General features: G+C 53.5%; 5 protein-coding genes across 5 annotated transcripts; 2 read left to right on the top strand and 3 right to left on the bottom strand.

Moving 5' to 3' along the window:
• Positions 1-3,530: 3,530 nt before the first annotated feature.
• On the bottom strand, positions 3,531-3,695 carry CCOS01_13474 (uncharacterized protein; the record flags this gene model as incomplete). Its single annotated transcript, XM_060461620.1, has 1 exon — positions 3,531-3,695. One exon carries the CDS (start codon positions 3,693-3,695, stop codon positions 3,531-3,533), a length of 165 nt encoding a protein of 54 aa, XP_060308048.1.
• A 790-nt stretch (positions 3,696-4,485) lies between these two features.
• CCOS01_13475 (phosphoglucose isomerase) lies at positions 4,486-6,335 on the bottom strand (the record flags this gene model as incomplete). Its single annotated transcript, XM_060461621.1, has 4 exons — positions 4,486-5,006; positions 5,061-5,167; positions 5,227-5,760; positions 5,836-6,335. 4 exons carry the CDS (start codon positions 6,333-6,335, stop codon positions 4,486-4,488), a joined length of 1,662 nt encoding a protein of 553 aa, XP_060308049.1.
• A 2,176-nt stretch (positions 6,336-8,511) lies between these two features.
• On the bottom strand, positions 8,512-11,447 carry CCOS01_13476 (uncharacterized protein; the record flags this gene model as incomplete). The annotated part of the gene is made up of 4 exons (XM_060461622.1): positions 8,512-8,718; positions 9,867-10,372; positions 10,460-10,684; positions 11,114-11,447. Coding segments are annotated over 4 exons (1,272 nt in total), but the record flags the coding sequence as incomplete, so codon positions are not given.
• A 2,643-nt stretch (positions 11,448-14,090) lies between these two features.
• On the top strand, positions 14,091-16,288 carry CCOS01_13477 (major facilitator superfamily transporter; the record flags this gene model as incomplete). Its single annotated transcript, XM_060461623.1, has 8 exons — positions 14,091-14,350; positions 14,407-14,540; positions 14,604-14,727; positions 14,783-14,989; positions 15,058-15,426; positions 15,483-15,844; positions 15,895-15,958; positions 16,030-16,288. The coding sequence occupies 8 exons, from the start codon at positions 14,091-14,093 to the stop codon at positions 16,286-16,288; spliced, it is 1,779 nt and encodes a 592-aa protein (XP_060308051.1).
• Positions 16,289-18,245: 1,957 nt separating this feature from the next.
• On the top strand, positions 18,246-20,797 carry CCOS01_13478 (GMC oxidoreductase; the record flags this gene model as incomplete). Its single annotated transcript, XM_060461624.1, has 10 exons — positions 18,246-18,322; positions 18,394-18,619; positions 18,672-18,790; positions 18,854-18,901; positions 18,968-19,094; positions 19,163-19,299; positions 19,355-19,638; positions 19,692-20,407; positions 20,464-20,600; positions 20,659-20,797. 10 exons carry the CDS (start codon positions 18,246-18,248, stop codon positions 20,795-20,797), a joined length of 2,010 nt encoding a protein of 669 aa, XP_060308052.1.
• Positions 20,798-21,025: the final 228 nt, after the last annotated feature.

The raw sequence follows: 21,025 nt of genomic DNA on the forward strand, positions 1-21,025 counted from the left end.
GATGGACTTTATCCGGCGACTTCATTTCCCAGGACGCAGGTCCATCACGTTGCCAAACGCAACCATCCACTGCAAGGTTGGCTTGGACGGCCCGATACCAACAACAAACGCCAATCTCTCTCCTCCGGGCAGCGGGATATTTTCCGGCACAGGCAACTCTAAAATCTGGAAATAGCTCAACACACTCCCATCGTCGGCGGCCTCACCTGCCTTTCACCCGGCGGAAAATCCCACTGCACCTCAGCGCTTACCGCCCAGATGAACGTGGACTGACTCGGTTACCTTCTCACTCCTACCCCGTGAAATGCTACGGATGTTCATCGGTACTGTAGGTCACATATGTATGTTCTCCATGGGGTTGACTATGCACGTTGACCAAAAAAGACAGAAAAAGTCGCCCGGGCAGCACCGCATCACGTTCCCGAAGTGGGGCCGATTTTCTCCGATCCGCACAAAGTTTCAACATCGGTGTCTTCTGTTCAATGTTCTCATTTGGCCATTTCAACTGCCACTCGCTAGATGTATTCAGCTGCTTTCCGATATTTGCCCTCGGCCGACAAGGTGGGATTTGAGACATACCTAGGCTTTCTGATGCCACAAATATCGGCACCCATCTTTTCTATCAAGCTTGTGGCCGTTGATGCACAAACACCATATGGAACTTGGCTTGTGAGAGTGCAAGACCTTTCAGCCTCTGGCTGCCTCCGGCTGCCCGGGTCCTTCGCCTTCACAAGATTTACTACCTTTTGCTGCACTGGGTTACTGGTTAAGGGTGTGCTAGAAGTTGACTGCGGCTAGAGCGCCTTTTGCAAAAAAGTAAATTCGAGCTGACATCAGCAACCTGTTGGCGCAAGCCTGTAGACGGGCGATTGACGGCTAGCCATCGGCGGCGGTCGGCTAGGCGGCAGAGCAAGACACCCTTGGCGGGACGGCATCCGTGGACCATCACGGTAGTAGGCCAAGAGGCTGAGAACGACCAGTCCGAAATATGTTCGGCACCGTCCTCAACATCGGCTTACCACGGGATCATTCGTGATCTGCCCATTCAAATGCGCTTCTAGTTCAGTCACAGCCAACGGCCGTAGACGATATCTTTGGGGACCCGATGTGTCAAGAATACGGTTGGCGGCGGTCTACCTCTCAAAAAACGCAGCCCGCTGTCGATCGATCCGCGTCGGGAGTTTACACGGTAGGACTCTATGCAGTTCAGAAAAAGCTGAGAACTGAGCGGTTCAATTCGCCGGTGGCGAGACGCAGCAGACGCGGTGCCTTTTTCGCTGACCCAGCTTGCCAGCCAAGTCGCTGGTCAGAGCCATGTCCGCCATGCGCGCGTGTTATGCACCGACACCGCACCTCCCTCCCGTGCCTCTCTGGGCGGGTGCAGATGCGAAGACACGTCTTGAAGTCGAGTGAAAGCACATCTCCGCACTGCATTTGCCTCTGCGGGGAACAATCGGTACAGAAAGGTGCTCCCCGAGTCCCCAGACCAACCAGCGGAGCACGCCTTTTTGGTTTTGAGGAGAGTGAGGGAGGGAGGGGCTGCTATCAGTACCCGCAAAGATAGTGAAGGCGTTCGTGGAGCAGGGAGGTAAACGTGTGCCCGACGAATTCTGTGCGGGTTCCCACTGCTGAGTAGACACACTTTTCTACGTAGAGAATCCGTCGTGGAGCATGCGCCGTCCGCTCTGGTTGCTTGCTCCATCGCCTATCCTTGCCCCGTCTGCTCGCAGCTAGAATTATGGGTCATCGGGGATTCGTATCGTGCTAGAAAACCCCCCAGCGTCTACAACACACACGCCGTTGTGGAGTTTCTCTACGGATACATGAGTAGGCGAAGAAGCGGCTACCTTAGCCACTACGAATCGTCTGGGTTGAACGTTGATCCAGAGTCGAGATGGAGACCTCGCTGAGGGTCCATCCACATCGTGAACACCCTCACGGAGGGGCCCACGAGAGGATGCGGTCCAAAGAGGAGTCTGGACGTTCGAGACCTGACGATCGCAGTCTATTTCTCCATTGTGATTGATACCGCAGCCCAGTAGTCTGGATGGGAGTATGAACTTCTTCATTGAGACAAGTTCCCTGACGATCCCGTGGGAATTCTGGGTTCTCGTCAGATCATGGTCCTCTGAAATTCCGAATCGCGATCGGTCATCTTTTTCAAAGGAGTCTCTTTATTGTTATGACCTTACAGCCCTTAACCCGTGCAGGTGGACTAGCGATAGGGCCACAATCATGGCTTTCCAGTCGTGGGTTGAGCCCTGGGTTACAAGTTTGATATGCTCGTCTTCAACATCCGCATGGCACTCAGTCATCAACATTATGGCCACATCCCGAAGAAGAGTTTCCACAAAGTCCTCATCGTCGTAGACGATTGCGTTTTCCTTCATAATGGCACCTTCCGCTCCCCACATGGCGCCATGAGACGTCGTCGAGAGTACGCAGTATGTCTTGCGGGCTGGATGCCCACCTCCGACTTCGAGTATAATAAGTACCCGCAATCAATGAGTATATGAAACCCATAGCCATCTGGCGTTCTGGGACCGTCGTTTCTCTCGTACTCTGCGACGATCATCCCTTCCCATAAGTACACCTGCCGACACCGACTGAAAAGTGTTCGTGTAGACTCAGGGACAAGATCATGGCGTTTGGGTAAATCTTTCCAAGCGACGTCTTTTTAAAGATCGTACTATCTCCCATTTCGGTCCGCTGGTCTCATATTCATTAGTGATGCAACTTAGGATGGAGGATAGTGAGAGCTTGTAAAGCGCTGCTCTATCGATCAAGGACGGCATCCCCTACTGTCCACTATCCACAACAGCTTGATGAGATGTGTGGTTGATCAAGGTACCACCTCCAGAGTCTTAGTCCGACAATGCACGACTGCTGCGTGTGAAGTTCGACCTTCGCGTCTACCACATGCTTATATCCAGTCGACTAGCCGTAGGTCTAATCCCATATATCGAAAGCCTGATATCCCAGCCACGGCAGAGAGCTATAAACTGACGCGTTTAGGGGTAAGAAACTGTTGCGTTGCTCGTGAACAGCGCGTAAGTTGCGCCTTATACCGAGACATCAGCGCATCCAGACGCGTCCGGGGCTCACTTCTGTGATCATATGGCTCTTCTTCACCTCTGGCTATCTTGAAAGGTTGAGATCTAGGCTTCTGAGTTCTCCCTGGGCACTATAGAATCAGGCTCTGCAGGAAATATTCGCGCATAGACTTGGGGGCAACTCGTGACGGGAGTGATACACTGTGCGTGAGATAGTTCGTCGACATTGATCAGACACTCTCTACTGATTCTTTGGTTCACAAGTATATCAGAAAATGGGCAAGGAAATCAAGTCACTAGTAGGTTCGCAGCGAGAAAATGTGTCCTGTACTGTTTATGTCTCTGCCCGCTACGAGAACATATGAAAGGGCGCTATTTACTGACCAAAAAGTTAATGAAAGAGAGCCCTTTTCAAAGAGGAGTCCAAGTGACAGCAGATGAATAGATTGTGGTCTCGATAAGAGGTTTGGAACAAGACTAGAGATTCCACCATGACCAAAGGCCAATCTCCTTTGACACATGAAAGCACGGATACAACGGAAAGAACCCAACACAGAACTCGGTATACCTCCAGCCCGAAGACTTCACTTTGAAATGGCAAGGGTTCCAGCCATCAATGGAAAAACAATACGAGTCTGGCATTAGCCTCTTCACTGCAGCCCTGGCATTTTCCCTTCCATCCAACCTAGGACTTCATGTTCGGAAACTCAGCAAAGTCAGTATAAGCTCGAAGGGTCGACTCACCTCGTAAGTAAGCATTTGTGACAATTCCATGCCAGGTGCGTCTTGTAGAATAGATGCCTGTGGTTTGATATACGCTGACGAGATGATTCAGATCCTATGTCACACCCGACATGGATACTTCGAATGAACCGACGCCATACTCGCTACTCATATTCCGGAATGCTTCTAATTGCACTCCTGTTCCGTTCCTGCATACTAGGTCAAGAGGATCTCGGTGCAATAAAACGCTTCCCCATAACTCATCCGCTGCTAAGTACTGAGACTTTCCGACATTTATCATAAAACTAGGACCACCGAGGTCTCAGATACCAAAGATCGGAAGCTGGATTCCTTCAAGACTGAACCCCAGAGTCAGCAAAGGCGGACATCGAATGTAAAATACCAATGTTCAAGGGGGAAAGTGCATGTCTTTCTTGCGTGGATGCTCCTTGTCCTCCCAAAAAAAGAAGATGAGAAAAAGTCTAGATGTCGTCTTTGCACCTTTGAGATATTCTTTTGCGTCGTGCATTCCATACACAGGAGAGTGCGAGTAGCAAGCAATATCACGAGTACAAAGTGGACTCAGGTGTAGACAAGATTTCTTCATTTTTGTAGGCTGCTGGCTTCATCGGGGCGTGAACCGCTCTTCACGCCACCCCTTCTCTTTCCAATTTTATAAAACTACCAAAGGACAAAGGAACATTATTCATTACAAGTTGGAGTACTTCTTGAAAGCGCCAATCAGACCGCCAGTGGAGGCGTCGTGGCCCTCGCCGTTGCCAGCCTCGTCAAGCTCCTTGAGAATCTTCTTGGCCAGGACCTTGCCCAGCTCGACACCCCACTGGTCAAAGGCGTTGATGTCCCAGATGGCGGCCTCAGTGAAGGTAAGGTGCTCGTAGTAGACAATCAGAGCACCAAGCTCGGCGGGGCCAATGTGGCCACCGACCAAGATGCTGGTGGTGGGGCGGTTGCCGAGGAAGATCTTGTGGGGGACAAGCTCCTCGGGGGCACCCTCGGCGCGTACCTGGTCAGCGGTCTTGCCAACCATCAGGGCCTCAGCCTGGGCAAAGTAGTTGGAGGCGAGCATCTTCTGGTGGACACCGTCGCTAATGGGGTTGTGGCTCTTGGCGGCCAAAATGAAGTCGGCGGGGATCAGCTTGGTACCCTGGTGGACGAGCTGGAAGAAGGAGTGCTGGGCGTTGGTGCAGGGCTCGCCGAAGAGGATGGGACCTAGTCATGGTTGTTAGTCTTTAGGAGCATAGTCGTATCAAGGCATGTCCTTACCGGTGGTGTACTTGGCGGGAGTTCCGTCAGAGGTGATGGTCTTGCCATTGGACTCCATGGAAAGCTGCTGGAGGTAGGCAGGGAAGCGGTGCAGGTACTGGTCGAAGCTGTTTGCGACTGGTTAGAATCAAACAATCTATTGATGCTCGGCGTAGGAAACACTCACGGAGCAACCAGGTGGGTCTGGGCCTGGAAGAAGTCAGAGTACCAAACGCTCAGGAGACCTCCCAGAACGGGGATGTTTTCCGCAAGGGGAGTCTCGCGGAAGTGCTTGTCCATCTCGTGGGCACCGGCAAGGAACTTATGGAAGTTGTCGTAGCCGACGTAGATGGCGACACTGAGGCCAATGGCACTCCAGACGGAGTAGCGACCGCCAACCCAGCTCTCGAAGCCGAACATGTTCTTGGCGTCGATGCCGAACTTGGTGACCTCCTCCTCGTTGGTGGACAGAGCAACAAAGTGCTTGGCGATCTCGCCCTTGCCGTCCGTCTTCTCGAGGAACCACGACTTGGCCGTGTTGGCGTTGGTGGTGGTCTCCGCGGTGGTGAAGGTCTTGGAGGCGATGAGGAAGAGGGTGGTCTCGGGATCCGAGTTGGCGAGGGCCTCGGCCATGTGGGTACCGTCAATGTTGGAGACGAAGTGGAGGGTTTGGTCCTTGGCACCGTAGTGCTTGAGGGCCTCGGTGACCATGACGGGGCCGCTGCGAGGGATGTTAGTTCGAACGCCGGAGGCTTCTCTGTGTTCACAGGTAAGAGGGGGAGCAGAAAAGACTCACAGATCGGAACCTCCGATACCGACGTTGACAATGGTGGTGAGCTTCTTGCCGGTGTAGCCCTTCCACTCGCCGCTGCGGACCTGCTCGGAGAACTCCTTCATGTGCTCGAGAACCTCGCGGACACCGCCCTTGTTGCCCATGACGTCGACACCGTCAACCTTCATGTCCCAGTCGCCGACGTTGCGGAGGGCGGAGTGGTAGACGGCGCGCTTCTCGGTGAAGTTGATTTTCTCGCCGGCGAACATGGCATCGCGCTTCTTCTCGAGGTTGGCCTGCTCGGCGAGCTTGACGAGGAGGTGGAGGGTCTCATCGTTGAGGAAGTTCTTTGAAAAGTCAAAGAGGATGTCGGTGCCCGAAGCCGAGTTCTTGAAGGTACGGCTGAACTTGGCGAAACGATCCGTGTCGGCTGCGAAGGCTTCCTTCAGGACAAAGTTCTTGCCGACGTTGTCGCGGTGAGCCTGGAGCTCGGCCCACGCGGGAAGGCTGGATGCTTGAGGCATTTTGGGCGGTATGGAGTGTAGTCGATAGAAGCTAGAGATTGGACGATGGTGATCTTTGGAGGAAGAGAACGTTAGCAATGGGATTCTATGGGCATGTGTGCAGGAGTGGTGATGGGAAGTGTACCTCTTGGGTATCGAATTGACCAAGTGAAGGTATATAGAGATCAGGCTAAAAACAAGAAAAGGAGGTATGTAAAAAGTCAGGTTAGGTAAAAAGGTGTGTGTGTGTGTGTGTTGTCGTGGACTGACTATGACAGTGGGAGGAGCAGGACGGGGAGAGTTGCGGCGGTTCTACTGGGACCTAAGCAACCGTGGAAGTGAAAGTGGGATGGAATTGGATGGGTGCGGCGTTCAGAGCTTGAAAGCAGCCAATGGGAGGGCTCAACTCGAGGTGGCATGTCTGGCGTGGAGGGGTAATTGCGTACAAAAACACTGCTGGAACGCGGGGCATGGCACGCTGTATTCGCACCGAGTGACAGTGGAGGGCCTGGGAAGCGGAAGCAAAAGCACTGACCTTGGGGGGGAGGGGAAATGACGCCAGGTGAATTACCTAAGCGTACTAATGTACCTCAAATACCTAGCAGAGATTCTGCAAGTGGAAGAGAGCGGTACACGGAAGCTCAGTAAGGCAAGTGCAGGGGATGAGGTAGACAGATGGGGGTATCAATGTTGGTAGGTTAGAGAAGATGGGAAAATGCAAGGCAGAGGGAGAGCAAAGAGGGAAATGGACAAGAGCAAGAGGATTAGCAATGTGGGAGGGCTGCGCTTTAGAAGAAAATGGAACACGAGACGACGATACCTCTCACAAGTTCACCCTTCACTTACGGATATTGTCAAGGCCGTCGGATATCTCTCACGAGCTGCGGTAACTTAAGTCGAGAGAAGTGGGCTGGGAACCGGGTCCCGTCCCTATTGTTGAGTGAATTGGTGAGGTCCTCGCCCAAGTTTCTCCGTCATCGTCCACCGTCATACCCCCTGCTCCGCCGTGCCCCCCGCCGCCGGCGTCGCTGTGACAGCCCCGAAGCAGAACGAAGCTTACCTAAACACACGATGCCATGCTCCGTACCTCGCACTTCCCTCGTCTCGACGGTCTCCCAGCCATCCACTAACACCTATCGCCATCTTCCATCCACAATCTCAGCCAACCCTACCAATTGACGCTCCTCTTTCTTATCTGCTATATCCGACAGCCCATTACTCATGGCGAATGCATTGAAGCTACCTTAATAACCCCCCATCCAAACCCCCCACCAACCAAGTCCCGCGGACAAGTTCATTTTTTTCGGCCCTTGAACTGGAGCTTTAGTGTACCTGCCTGCTCTCCGGGATAATGAGATATTTTGTCTTCGGGGCAATTCCGTCCGGGGGGATACTTGAGGCTGTTCATGGAGCACATAAACTCGGCCTCCGACCCCCTGCGGCGACAAAATGTGCAACCTGGAAATCCATTGACTTCCTCAAGCAGCTCAGTTGAGGCTGGCATGCCGCAGAACATCGTGAGCCTTGAGACGACAGGTCTTGAAGCGGTCACTCCGATATGGTGGGCCCTGCGCTGACTAACTCCCGCTACATCCCGTCCCGGTAGATCCGACGTCCGATCTCTTTTGTCAGACACCACCATTGACGTCCCGGCCCGATTCCGTCCTCTATCCCCAGGCGGGGATTTGTCAACATGTACAAATTCCAAGTTTGCAACTTACATTCCTTAGCACGTTAGCTGAGAGGCCTATGAGTTGGAGATGCCACCAAGGATTGAGGGTGCATCACTACCATGCCGAGCTGGACGGTACAGAAAGACATGCCCGTGAATGATGATGCTGAGAGCTGATTCGTCTGTCTGTCTGCTCAATGATCTGTGCCTATCTACATTTCCTTTTCCCCAAAAGGCGTCATCATGCCCATTCCAAAACGCCGTACAAAGACGAAGATGCAAAGCTGTTTGTTGTCGAGTGCGCGTGCGCACTCAATGTGCCCCCGACCATTCCCTGTCGAGTTGCTTTGCTGTAAGCTTAGCTTGAGCTAAACCCTTGAATCACCAAGCCCACTCCACACAATATCATGCTTCGCTTTCTTTCTAGCCCTGCCCTGCTCTGCCCCTTTGCCGAGCCTGCTTCCTCCCCAATTCTATTCTTCAAGCATGCTCAACTCGTCCGTTGACTCGTCGTGCTCAAGCCGCCTATCGGTTGTCCTGGATGCTGCCCACAAAGGAAGGGTCCTTGACACTGCCTCCGGCATCACCCAGGCCCGCAATAGGTCGGTTATAGCTGAAGCCCTGGAACTGGTTCTGCATCGTCTGCGAGAGCATCGGGCCCTCCACGTACGAATCCTGGGGTGCTTCTGACGTGAACTCGGGATCGAAGTTGGCTGTATCGAGAGCGTCCACCTGAAAGAAAACACGTGTTAGCGGAAGCTGCCATGGGAGCAAATCACATTTTTCTTTTTTGGCATTGCCATCATCATATCATTACTTACCACATTGGGCTTGAACGCAGGCTCGTACTTGCGCTGCAGAAGCTTGCGCCAGTCAATGGCGTGGAAGAAGGGATGGGCCTTAATCTCGGCCGATCCATTGGCACCGAGACGCTCCTTGGGGTCGCGGTTGAGGAGCTTGGTCAAGAGATCCTTGGCCGCGGGGGGCACGACGTCATGGCCGGGGAAGTGGAGAGGCTCCGAGAGGATCTTGCGATACATCTCATTCGTGTTCTCGTCGTAGAAGGGGGGCAGTCCCGTCAACATCTCGTACAGGAGAACACCAAGGGTCCACCAGTCCACCGTCTTGTTGTAGCCCTGGCCCATGAGCAGCTCAGGCGCCAGGTACTCGGGCGTACCGCAGAATGTGTTGGTTCTATCCTCGTCCTTCATGTCGAGCTTGCAAAGGCCAAAGTCGCAGAGGGCAATGTGTCCCTGGTAGTCGAGGAGAATGTTCTCGGGCTTGAGATCGCGGTAGATGACGTTGAAGCCGTGGAGGCACTCGAGAGCGCAGAGGAGTTCGGCAGTGTAGAAGCGCGAGCGGTTGACGTCGAATCTCTGCTCCTTTTGGAGGTGGTGGAAAAGCTCGCCTCCGTTGACAAAGGCCAAGACGAAGTAGAGCTTCTCAGGCGACTGGAAGGTAAACTTGAGAGGAACGATGAAGGGGTTGTTAATCTGCGCCAATACCGAGCGCTCGGCAAGGGTATGGGCGACCTCGGATCTGGAGATGATGTGTGCTTTTCGGATCGTCTTGAGGGCGTAGATTCTGTTCGTGTCCTTCTTGCGCACCTGCATGACCTTGCCAAAGCTACCCTTGCCCACCACCTTGAGCAGCTCAAAGTCCTCAATCTTGAGCTTTCCGGCGCGGTTCTCGACGTACTCGACACCGATCTTGACCTTTCCGGTTCCGTACTGCACATCCACCCATTCGACTCCGCTGTGGCCGAGGGCGCGCTCGCGAGCGGCAAAGTCAGCCGCAGCCTTCTCGCGATCCTTCTTGCTCAGCTTGGGGTCCTCGACGAACTGGTGCTTCTCCTCGAAGCGGGGGTTGATGCGGGCAACACCGAGGAAGATGTCCTGGCTACGACCGGATCCGGGAGTAGCGAGGGGGTTGCGCATGTACAAGTGAATGACGAGTTCCGTCACGCGAGACACATCGAACTTATACTGAGTGTTTCCTCCGGCCCAGAGGGGGTTCTCTGGTGTTCCCTCGACCGAGTTGACGAAGACCTGCATCTTGTCGAAATCCAGCAAGGCGTAGGGCATGTACTTGCCGGAAATGCGACCATGGTTGGTAGGAATTCCAGTAAAGCCACCGCCAGATGTCTGTGGCCGAGCCGCGCCATTGATGAAGGAGCCGACAGCTCCTCGTTGTGAAGAAGAGGGACGCACGGAGCCGGCGACGCTGAGGGCACCGCCTGTGGACAGCGAACCTTGGTGTGAGGAGGCGAATGCTGCTCTGTGTTGTTCGGGGAGGGAGAATCCGTGACCCTCGTGGAGGGTGACGACGAGAATACCGGGCTTGGGAGGGTTGACGACTGGTACTTGCGCCATGGCCTCAGAGGCAGCTGTAGTAGTGGGTTAGTATCAAGACGACAAGAGTAATGGGTCGGTCGGTATGGGGATATTGGAGGTTCGTGGACGGGAAGACGTACCGATAGTGTTTTCGTTCGTGGGAGTGGCCGAGCCTGCAATGTTGGCCTGGGCCTTTTCGCTGCTGTCGGTAATGGTAGACGTAGAGGGGGATCGAGAGAAGGTGTTGGCCAAGGGACCCAAATGGGTCTCCTTGAGCTTCTTCGTCAACTTCCACGACATTTTGGCAGGAAGAAGGTACGAAGGAGGGGGGGATTTATTGCCGAATGCGCAGATGGCGAATCGGACTAGTGACGATGGAAATGGGTGTTGAGAAGTCAAAGTCGGGGTGATTGATGGTGCGTGCGATCGAAGGTGAGGAGAGTGCCGTCGAGAGAATGCGAGGTGGTGAGGTGAGGTTTAGGTGAGCCTTCGGGGTGAGGCGAAGCGAGTCGAGGCGGGGCGAGGAATAAAGATTGTTGTTTGGTGTTTTTGGGGGTGCGGTAGATAATGCACAGGTAGGTACGGTACCAAAGAGTAAGGTACGGTACGGTACGAGCACGGGTACGGGTAGGAGAGGACTCAAAGAGAGAGGGTATGTATGTGTGAGTGAGAGAGAGAGAGGAGTGGTCGCTCTGGGGTCGTGATTTGTTGGTGGAGGTTCAAGGTTGGCGTACAAAGACGCTCGTTGGATCGTTGTGCTGGAGGAACCCCGCAAATTCCGCCCCCTCTCTTACTGCGTAGGCCTTTGGCTTCTTTTTTGGGGGTGGACGGACGGTACGTGTGTGGTGAGACAATCTGGCGCCGCTGGGCTGGGAGGTTTGGTTGGTTAGCTGGGTTCTGGTCGCTGTTGCTGCTGCGCTGCTTGGTACCTTGTGCTGGGGATATTGCTGACAAAAACGGGGTGACGGGGTGGCACAGTGGTGCAAGATTCCAAGTTCCAAGAGAAATCCAGTGGCACTGTGGGTGGATGGCGGGGTGAGGAGTGTATGTCTGCAGGAAGAAGAAGAAAAACCCGCAGGACAGGGGCCGAAGAGGGAAGAGAATACTGCGAGATGCGAGGCGTGGAGGAGAGAAGATGAGGAAGTAGAAAAAAAAAAGAAGGGATTCTGAATTCCTTACCTTGGTTCAGATGCTATTCTCAGCTGGAGAGATGATACGGGCTGAGCTTGGGAGCTGAGCAGTACCGGGTACGAAGTTGGGTACGGAGTAAGGTAAGGTACCTAGGTGTACATAGTAGAGTAGACGTTGCTGAGGAAGGGAGGACAGGATGGAGCCCAGGGCAGAAAAGGAGAGGGAGGCACAGGCGACAGGAGGTACCTTCCTTACGGGTAGGAGCCGAGAAAGCTAGGAACGGAATACAAATTAGGTAGCTCCTGCCATAATTGTGTCTTAATTCACTTTGGGGTTTTTTGGATGGGATTCAGGGGCTTCTTTTCAAAGAAAGACAGTTTGCTCTAACTTTACGAAAAGTAAGCACGGAGTACCTTAGGTAGTGCGCTCGAGATGCGGAGTCTCGTCCAGATTCACAAGCAGTAGCCAAGTTGGGACAGGATTCAGGAGGCACAGGAGGGATGGGAATAGGAGGTGCAACAAGACTCAGGACTCAGGAGGCGGTGCATTTGGGGCCCTGGGGAACTTGGAAGGCAAGAACCTAGGGGTCAACGAGAGGGGGGACAATGATGAAATCTCTCGAGTCCACGCCTGGGAAAGCCTGTTCTGACACTCACACGGTACGGGGAGAGCGATACAAGTACCCGGCAAGAGGCGAGACATTTCGACAAAGGCACAGGGAGTCAGGGGACATGCTCTTCACACAGTAAAAGCCCACATGGCAGAGAGGGGCGGTGGACACGGGAGAAGGGGTACGAGACAGGTACAGTGTCCTCTCACTCGAGGACTGTGATTACCAAAGATTCAAGATGCTGACCAAAGCTGCACAGCAACAAGTTAACAATCCGTTTCCCGTACCTTAGCTCGTTACCCCCCAATTTGGCCACCAAATTGCCTCTCTTTTCCACCAGCCAACCACGTCTCTCAACCCCCCGGCTGCCTCTTGCTGAACCTGGGCAACTGGGCAACCGGGCTGATGGGTTGACGTCCAACCTCAATCAACTGTCAACTAAGCGAAAGTCAATCCAAGTTGGATATTGCGCCTGCATGTACATTGGGCATCGGGCACCTGTATTGCAAGATATTCGACATAAGGTAGCTATGACTGTTCCAATGTTATCTACCAAGGCTGCTTTGGCGGTATCACACATATAAACGTTGCACATTGCTGGGTGATGCACAACACCTACGGGACATGGCGAATGAACAACCCGTACGGCATTCCATCCTTATATGGGTGTTGCGCACATGGACATATCGTTCATGAAGGATACCCAACTGCCATACGGACTGAACTAATAAGGTATCACACGGAGCTACCTGATTCCCATGCACTTCGTCTGTTCATCAGCGGATCCAGGATCCAGTGGCTCGATAGTCCCTCAAATGCCCCTGTGTATCCGTATACTATGTAATATGTCTGCGTAAAAGCACCTGCCATCTGCAGCCCGGAGCCCCATCCCACCAGAGCCCAAGACTCGGACTAACAATTGACAAGTTGGGAGAGCCGGTTGCAATAGGTGCACTAGAGGCGGGAGCCCTGCGTCGATCCGTTACAGCGCGGCGCACGTGAGCCGGGGGACCCCATCCACGGGAAGAAGTTGCACTGTGTTTGCGGCCCATTGTCAAATCAAAGCGGACTTGCGAGTGACACAGTATCAGAACGGACACCTATTTCCTCAGGGGCAACTGGGCAGCTGAACTTAGGTAGGTACTCGAGGAAAGCTTCCTTTGCATTATCCGAGTGTTGAGAAGATCGTCTTTCGAAGCTCGCACTCAAGAAGAGTTGCCTGTGATTGACTGCTCTTTGGCATTGTGGACGTTTCGTCAGCCTTATTACTCCTCTTCCGCGCCGATCGACCCATGTTGATGCACAATTATGCCATATCAAGCTGGCGCATGATATGTCGAGTCTCGTCGCTCGCAGGTACGGGGTTTAAGGGGAACAATGCCGCCGGTGGGATGTGAAACTCACGACTACTTTTCATGTCACGTGCAAGCTCTACTGCACCCGACTCCCGAAACCGCGGAATCTGAACATCACCGGACTTTTCACGTGATCTCGTCCAACCTGCTTACATAATTCACACCTGGCTCCGAGATGGCATGAACCCACCCACAATCCCGGGAGGCTCCATTCCTTCCAGACTTGGTGTGGAAATAGCGAAAACGGGCCTAACGGGTTGCCACATTCGATGCTTCACCGAACTCAGACGTGTTTGGTGAACTTTTTGCCCGTGATGCCATTGAGCCTCAAGTGAGCACATCACCACAACACAGCAAGTCGAGATCAAACGGCAATGCTTGCCGGTCAAGACATTGTCGCCGACTCGTATAGGGGAATTAGCAGCTAACTAGCCAGGAAGGATTCAGCCCCTAGCCAGGCACGCCAGGCTGTCCTCTACGCCTCTGGCGCAAAGCACCGACTAGCCCGACATCTATCAGGCCATCATGCCATGTTGTCCCTAATCATTCCGCTGTCGTCGTATCAAAGGCCATGGGCGACGACCATGGCAAAGATCTACAGATATATCAACTCAGTGTCTACGACAAGTGTCGTTCCACTCCATCTATGCAGTACATAGAAAAACACATCACACAATGTCAACGGCAGCATCAAAGGAAAATTCTCCCCCCTCCGACGTCGCAGTGGCCGAAGCTTCGGCCTCAAAAAGCGCCGTTGTCGAACATCCAAAGGCCGATGCAGATGCTGTCGCAAAGGCCGAAGATCCTATAATCCCGCCTGCAATCCAGCCACTTCAATTGAGTGACGAACCCTCTGATGCTGCTCCTCACACAGAACCGGAGTTGATACCTCCCGTATATATCACAGGATGGAGGCTCTACGCCATCATATCCGGGTATGCAACGCTGGTTCCGTTTCGTCGGCCGCCTTGGCTAATACCTGAACCTCTAGATTGTGCATGTCGCTCTTCTTGTCCACGCTTGAGACCACCATCGTTAGCACGTCACTTGTCTCCATCACCAACGCTTTACACGGGTTTGAGCAGCGGGATTGGATCGTCACCTCGTATCTGCTTACTTACACTGGTAAGCCTGCACCTCAAGGTCTTCTTCTTGTCCATTGTGTTGCCGCCGTCTGACACTGGCCAGGATTTCTCATCATATTCGCCAAGTTCAGTGACGTGCTAGGCAGAAAATTCGTCGTTCTCCTGTCTTTGGCCATCTTCACGATATTTTCCATCGTGTGCGGTGTAATATCGTCCATGGTACAGCTGTAAGACAGCCCGAGCCGTTCGTCATTTGATATCGAAACTGACTTGGGAGGGCAGTATCATCTTCCGTGCCTTTCAGGGAGTCGGAGCGTCTGGCATATATGCCATGGTCAATGTGATTAACCCTGAACTGGTTCCGTCCGACAAATGGGGCAATATCGTCGCTGGCACCTCGCTTGTTCTCGTCTTCAGCTCCGTGCTAGGCCCAGTCCTAGGAGGCGTAATCAACGACCACTCGAGTTGGCGATGGGTCTTTTTACTCAAGTGTGTTTTCCCTTCCTCTTCCCCTCAATTGGACATATCGCAGGATTCGCACTTATCGTCCATGGTAGTGCGCCGACGGGCGCTTTTGCAACCGCTCTCCTCGCGTTCCTTTTGCCGTCCAGTTTTCCGCACCAGGGCCGCGGGGTAAATCAGCCAAGCATGCGGGACAAGTTCAGCGGAGCCGCAATCGCCAGGCTAGACTTTGTAGGAGCCGCCGTGCTGCTCGCAGCATCAATCCTTCTCGTCTTTGGCTTCGAGGAGGCCGGCTCAAGATATCCGTGGAACAGCCCCATCGTCATTTCTACGATTGTTTGCGGAGGCAGTCTCTTTTTGGCCTTCATTGCATGTGAGTACGTGGTTGGCAAGCCAAAGTATCCACAAGAGCCCGTATTCCCTCTGCGGCTGTTGAAGGATCGACACTTTGTTGGCCTGTTTTTGTGAGTCTTCTCCAACTTTGCTGCAGCGCCGAGGCGTAGCTCACCAGTTGTCTCAGGACCGCCTTCTTCACCGGCCTGCCGTTCATGACCGCCTTGATCAACCTTCCGCAGCGCTTCCAAGCCGTCCACGGATTGACCCCCTTTGCTGCGGGCGTCCATACGCTCCCTCTCCTCCTCAGCTCTCCACTTGCCGCCGCAGTGTCTGGCCCGTTGACCACCAAGATGGACGTGCCGCCTTTCTATCTGTTGCTATTTGGGGCGTGCATGCAGATTCTGGGCGTGGGCCTCGCTAGCTCCGTAACTCCTGATAGATTGAGAGACTTGCTGGGGTTCGAAGCGATCATGGGCTTTGGCTTTGGTATGACACTGGTGACGGTCCTCATCTATGTCCCTTTCCTGGTTGACCGGCGGGACCTTGGTAAGCATCACCTTGCAGCTGTCATGCATTTACCTGACGAATAAACATAGCCGTTTCAATGGGAGCCGTAACACAGTTTCGGACATTGGGGGGCACCATTGGCTTGGCCGTGGGGTGAGTGCCTCTTCTCCATCAAACATGTCGTCTCACGTTGTTGCAAGTTGCTGATTCGTCTTCCTATGCAGGGCGACCATTCTCAACAACCACCTCGCATCCAGTCTCCCAAACTACCTCACCCCCTCAGAGATGCAATCCATTTCCGATTCGGTTCAATTCATAGACAGTCTACCAGCCCCCACACGGACTGCCGTTCGATCCGTGTTCAGCGAGGGTTACAACGAGCAGCTCCGTACCATGCTCTACTTTAGCGTCGCCGTTCTCGTCTCCTTGACACTCATGTGGGATCGAAACCTTAAACGGGCCCGTGACATGAAGGGGTATTGAAATTGCTCCGATGTTGGAACGTTCCAGTGCCCGTACACCATGGGGATATGAACATCGGCCAAGCTTTGGGACGGACCTGCCCTTGGGATTGGAAGGTTCAGACGCCGTGAACACCTCTTGGAGCTACACGCAAAACTTGGAGAAGTAATAGTCAGTCCAGCGGGGGAAGCTGATGCTTAGTAGGAAGACCCAATTGGGGGCGGCGATGCACACAGGAGAGCTCGACGGATGCCCGGGGAACCGATGCAACGTGGGCCGGATCCTCGAAACACGCAGTAGGGAGTGCATGTAGACTGTAGTCTCAAGCAACGCCGGGAACATCTTCCGAGCGGCATTCTCCAAGACTCCACAACGGATAACCTCAAGGGGGAACGACAACACCAACTCTGCTCTCCTGCATGCGCCTGGCATACACCATCCACCGTCCTGCAGCAACGCATGGTTGGTGGCCCTTGAGAGGAAACGGCGACACGCTGCAGAGGCGATTCGCTGTCCTGCAACACTTTATGGCCGCCCGCAGCTATTTTGATTGCTTCAAACTGTCTGACATGCAATCAATGTCCCCGGGAACGTTGGAGAGGGGTGGAGAAATCGGCTGGGTAGAGCTGCAAAAGCCTCCAATCGTGAGTCTCGATCTAGCCAAGAGAAGGCACAGCAAGCTTAGACTTCAGGTCTGCGACGATAATTCGGCGATATTTCGGTGAGTGAGCTTGACGTCAAGATCTCCTGACTCGTTCTTGCTATTCCTGAAGCTGCCTTTCTCCTCATCTGCAAAGCCTGGGTGTAGGGACTTGGCCTGCATCGAGTGGTTTTGGAGGAATATGACCAACGGGCTAGACTTCCCCCCCATCTCACCCCCAGACTTTGAATTGCGGGGTGCAGAAACGCGGGGGGCGCGGCAGTCGACCCTTGGACCGGATAATGACCGCTCCAAAGCCAGGACCACTTGGACCCGGGAATATCGGGCCCTGTTGTGTGTCCGATGCTACTATGTGGGGGACTAGGAGTGAGCTCCGGCCCCAAGCTATCCTTACCATGTTTGCTTGGAGCTCTCTCAAAGAGTGAGACAAAACTAGAAGCTCCCAAAATGGGATATGCTGCACTGATTCGGGGTCCAAGGTTTGGAGTGCGGCTCAACTTGTATGGGAGACCAGGCATTGGGCTTCCTCAGACTCTCTTGGCAAGTCGGGCGTGCACTACTCCGCATGTCCCGCCAATTGCCTGCTCCCGTGGCAGCCGCGTTGAGCAAGAAAGAGACTATCATCGGGCATGCGGATGTCTGGGTGCTCACTCTCATTCTGGAGGGAACATCGGCAGTGAGTTCTCCTCCACCATTGATCTACCCAACAATTGGCAACGGCGTATCGATGGCACCGCATGAAGCTGATGGTCCTGCGCCTTTGGTGTCGGTGAGTGCGGGGAAAGCTGGGAGGGCATGTTGATCGGAGAGCATAGCCATGCTGCCATGCATTGGCTTTGGGTGATACACTTTCACAGACGCGCGTCGGTGATAGGTCGCGAGCCAACAAACGACACCGGATGACACGGACTCTGCATGCTTTGGACCAAATCACATCGCGAGGGCCACGGATATCCTGGAGGGATAGTCCATGGCTTCCCCTCATCCTCGCCCTCCCTGCCGGATCTTTGGTTTGAGATCCTGGAGGGTCTGGAGTAAAGTCGGGGTCGAGAACCATCCTGTCAGGACGACGAGGGGTAGCAGCGAGCAGGAAGAAGCACAGATGACTTATGCATTGCTTCCTCCCATCTCTTCATATCTATTTAATGACCGCCCCGACGGGTTGGAACTCATCTAGAACATCCTTCAACCTTTCGAACGCATTAGCAGTGTTGCAGTTGACCTGGCACGGTGTTCACGCCGCTTTGACAACTGTTGCTTGACCTCTTCTACTAAACCAAGTGCCCTCAAAACTTCTTTTGATATCCCACCGGAAACATGAGTGGAGCTATCCCGGACGAGTTTGACATTATTGTCTGTGGTGGTGGCAGCTGTGGTTGCGTCGTTGCTGGACGGTTTGTCTCATCTATTCAGATCTGACAGTTTGTCAGTAGTGTTCTCCGAACAACACTAACATCCAACACAGACTTGCCAACTTGGACCACAATCTCAAGGTGCTTCTAATTGAGAATGGCGAGAGCAACCTCAACAACCCATGGGTGTTCCGCCCGGGTATCTACCCACGGAACATGAAGCTCGACTCAAAGACGGCTACGTTCTACGAGTCCAGACCGTCCAAGCACCTCTCTGGACGCTCGGCCATTGTTCCCTGCGCCAACATTCTCGGCGGAGGCTCTTCGATCAACTTCATGGTCAGTATGATATTGTTGCTGAAGAAAGATGGCCCACTGACTTTTGTTACAGATGTACACCCGTGCATCCGCCTCCGACTACGATGATTTCCAGGCAAAGGGCTGGTCTACCAAGGAGCTCCTGCCTCTGATGAAGAAGCACGAGACATATCAGCGAGCTTCCCACAACAGGTAAGTTGCCATAGTGAGTAATTGAACGGCATTAGAATCTTTGACTGACATGCCATGCGTTAGGGACACTCACGGATTCGACGGGCCTATTAAGGTTTCCTTCGGCAACTAGTGAGTTCAGCTCCCCGCACAGTCGAATCGTAATGGAAGAATCCGAAACTAACCGTCGTTACACAGCACGTACCCCATCAAGGACGATTTCCTTCGTGCTGCTTCGTCCCAGGGTATCCCTGTCGTTGACGATCTCCAGGATCTGTCAACTGGTCATGGAGCTGAGCACTGGCTGAAGTGGATCAACCGAGATGTGAGCTTATTCTTTACCAGTAACAATGTCGACGAATTCATGTATCAAGTACTAACAATGGCATTCAGACTGGACGTCGCAGTGACAGCGCTCACGCTTACATCCACGCAACCCGGGCCAAGCACTCCAACCTTTACCTTGCTTGCAACACCAAGGTTGACAAGGTCATCATTGAGAACGGCCGGGCTGTTGGTGTTCACACCATGTAAGTGATTATGCCAACTGCTGCTACCTACTTCAAATCTGATTGTGAATCATAGCCCGAGCAAGCCACTTGTCCCCAGCGAGGTTAAGGGACGCACGTTCAGGGCTCGCAAGCAGATTGTAATTTCCGGCGGCACTCTTTCTTCGCCTCTCATTCTCCAGCGCTCCGGTGTTGGTGACCCCGAGAAGCTTCGTCGCGCTGGTGTAGAGCCCATTGTCGACCTTCCCGGCGTTGGTCTCAACTTCCAGGACCACTACCTCACGTTCTCGACCTACCGCGCGAAGCCCGGTACTGAGAGTTTTGATGACTTTGTCCGCGGAGACCCAGAGACTCAGAAGCGTACGGTTTCAAATACCCAATGTACAATGATTGCCAGACTAACATGAATTTAGGCGTCTTTGATGAGTGGAATATCAAGGGCACTGGTCCCCTCGCCACCAACGGCATTGAAGCAGGTGTTAAGATTCGCCCTACTCCCGAGGAACTCGCCGAGTTTGAGAAATGGCCTACTCCACACTTCAAGGACGGCTGGAAGTCGTACTTTGAGAACAAGCCCGACAAACCAGTCATGCACTACTCAGTCATTGCTGGCTGGTTCGGTGACCACATGGTGATGCCCCCCGGAAACTTCTTCACCATGTTCCACTTCCTCGAGTACCCCTTCTCTCGTGGATCCACCCACATCAAGTCGCCCAACCCCTACGACGCGCCCGACTTCGATGCCGGATTCATGAACGACGAGCGAGACATGGTCCCTATGGTCTGGGGTTACATCAAGTCCCGCGAGACAGCCCGCCGCATGGACGCTTACGCCGGAGAGGTTGCCAACATGCACCCCTTCTTCTCGTATGACTCGGAGGCGCGCGCGAGAGATATGGACCTCGAGACAACCAACAAGTATGCCCTGCCCGGTAACCTGAGCGCGGGTATCCAGCACGGTAGCTGGACGCAGCCGCTTAACGAGGCCGAGAGCAAGGCCGACAAGATCAAGACTCTCACAGCTCACCGCGTTGATGCTCGTGATGAGCTCAAGTACTCTGATGAGGATATCAAGGCTGTTGAGGAGTGGGTTAAGCGCCACGTTGAGACCACCTGGCACAGTCTCGGAGTAAGTCCCTCAGGCCTTTCTGTGGTGTACGAATACTTGCTGACTATATGATTTAGACCTGCTCCATGGCTCCCAAGGAGGGCAACAGCATCGTCAAGCACGGTGTCTTGGACGAGCGTCTAAACGTCCACGGCGTCAAGGGCCTCAAGGTTGCCGATCTTTCCATCTGCCCCGACAACGTCGGTTGCAACACGTACGTCTCTGGGTCTCCGACTTTCATCAGGAATTCACAAGGCTAATGATTCTTTCAGATATTCGACCGCTCTTCTCATCGGAGAGAAGGCTGCCATGCTCGTCGCCGAAGACTTGGGTTACTCTGGCGAGGCCCTCGAGATGAAGGTGCCCACATATCACGCACCCGGCGAGTTTGTCCTTCAACATCGTCTCTAATTGGATGGCACTGCCTTTGTTTGCCCCTACCTCCACAAAATTGGATGTATGTACGAGATCACAATACCTTGCGACCTCCATTGCTTTGTGTTGTTTTTAGTTTGTCAATAGCCAATTTCAATACTGTCAAATATACCTTGATACGCTCAGTGACGTACCTAGAACTAAAGTCTTCTTCAATGGATGTGGTTATTACAAGGTTTCGTAGCACAGGCTGTACTACGGTCG

The sequence above is a fragment of the Colletotrichum costaricense genome, assembly GCF_030867565.1.
Source record: "Colletotrichum costaricense strain IMI 309622 chromosome Unknown Scaffold_17.1, whole genome shotgun sequence".
NCBI lineage: Eukaryota > Fungi > Ascomycota > Sordariomycetes > Glomerellales > Glomerellaceae > Colletotrichum > Colletotrichum costaricense.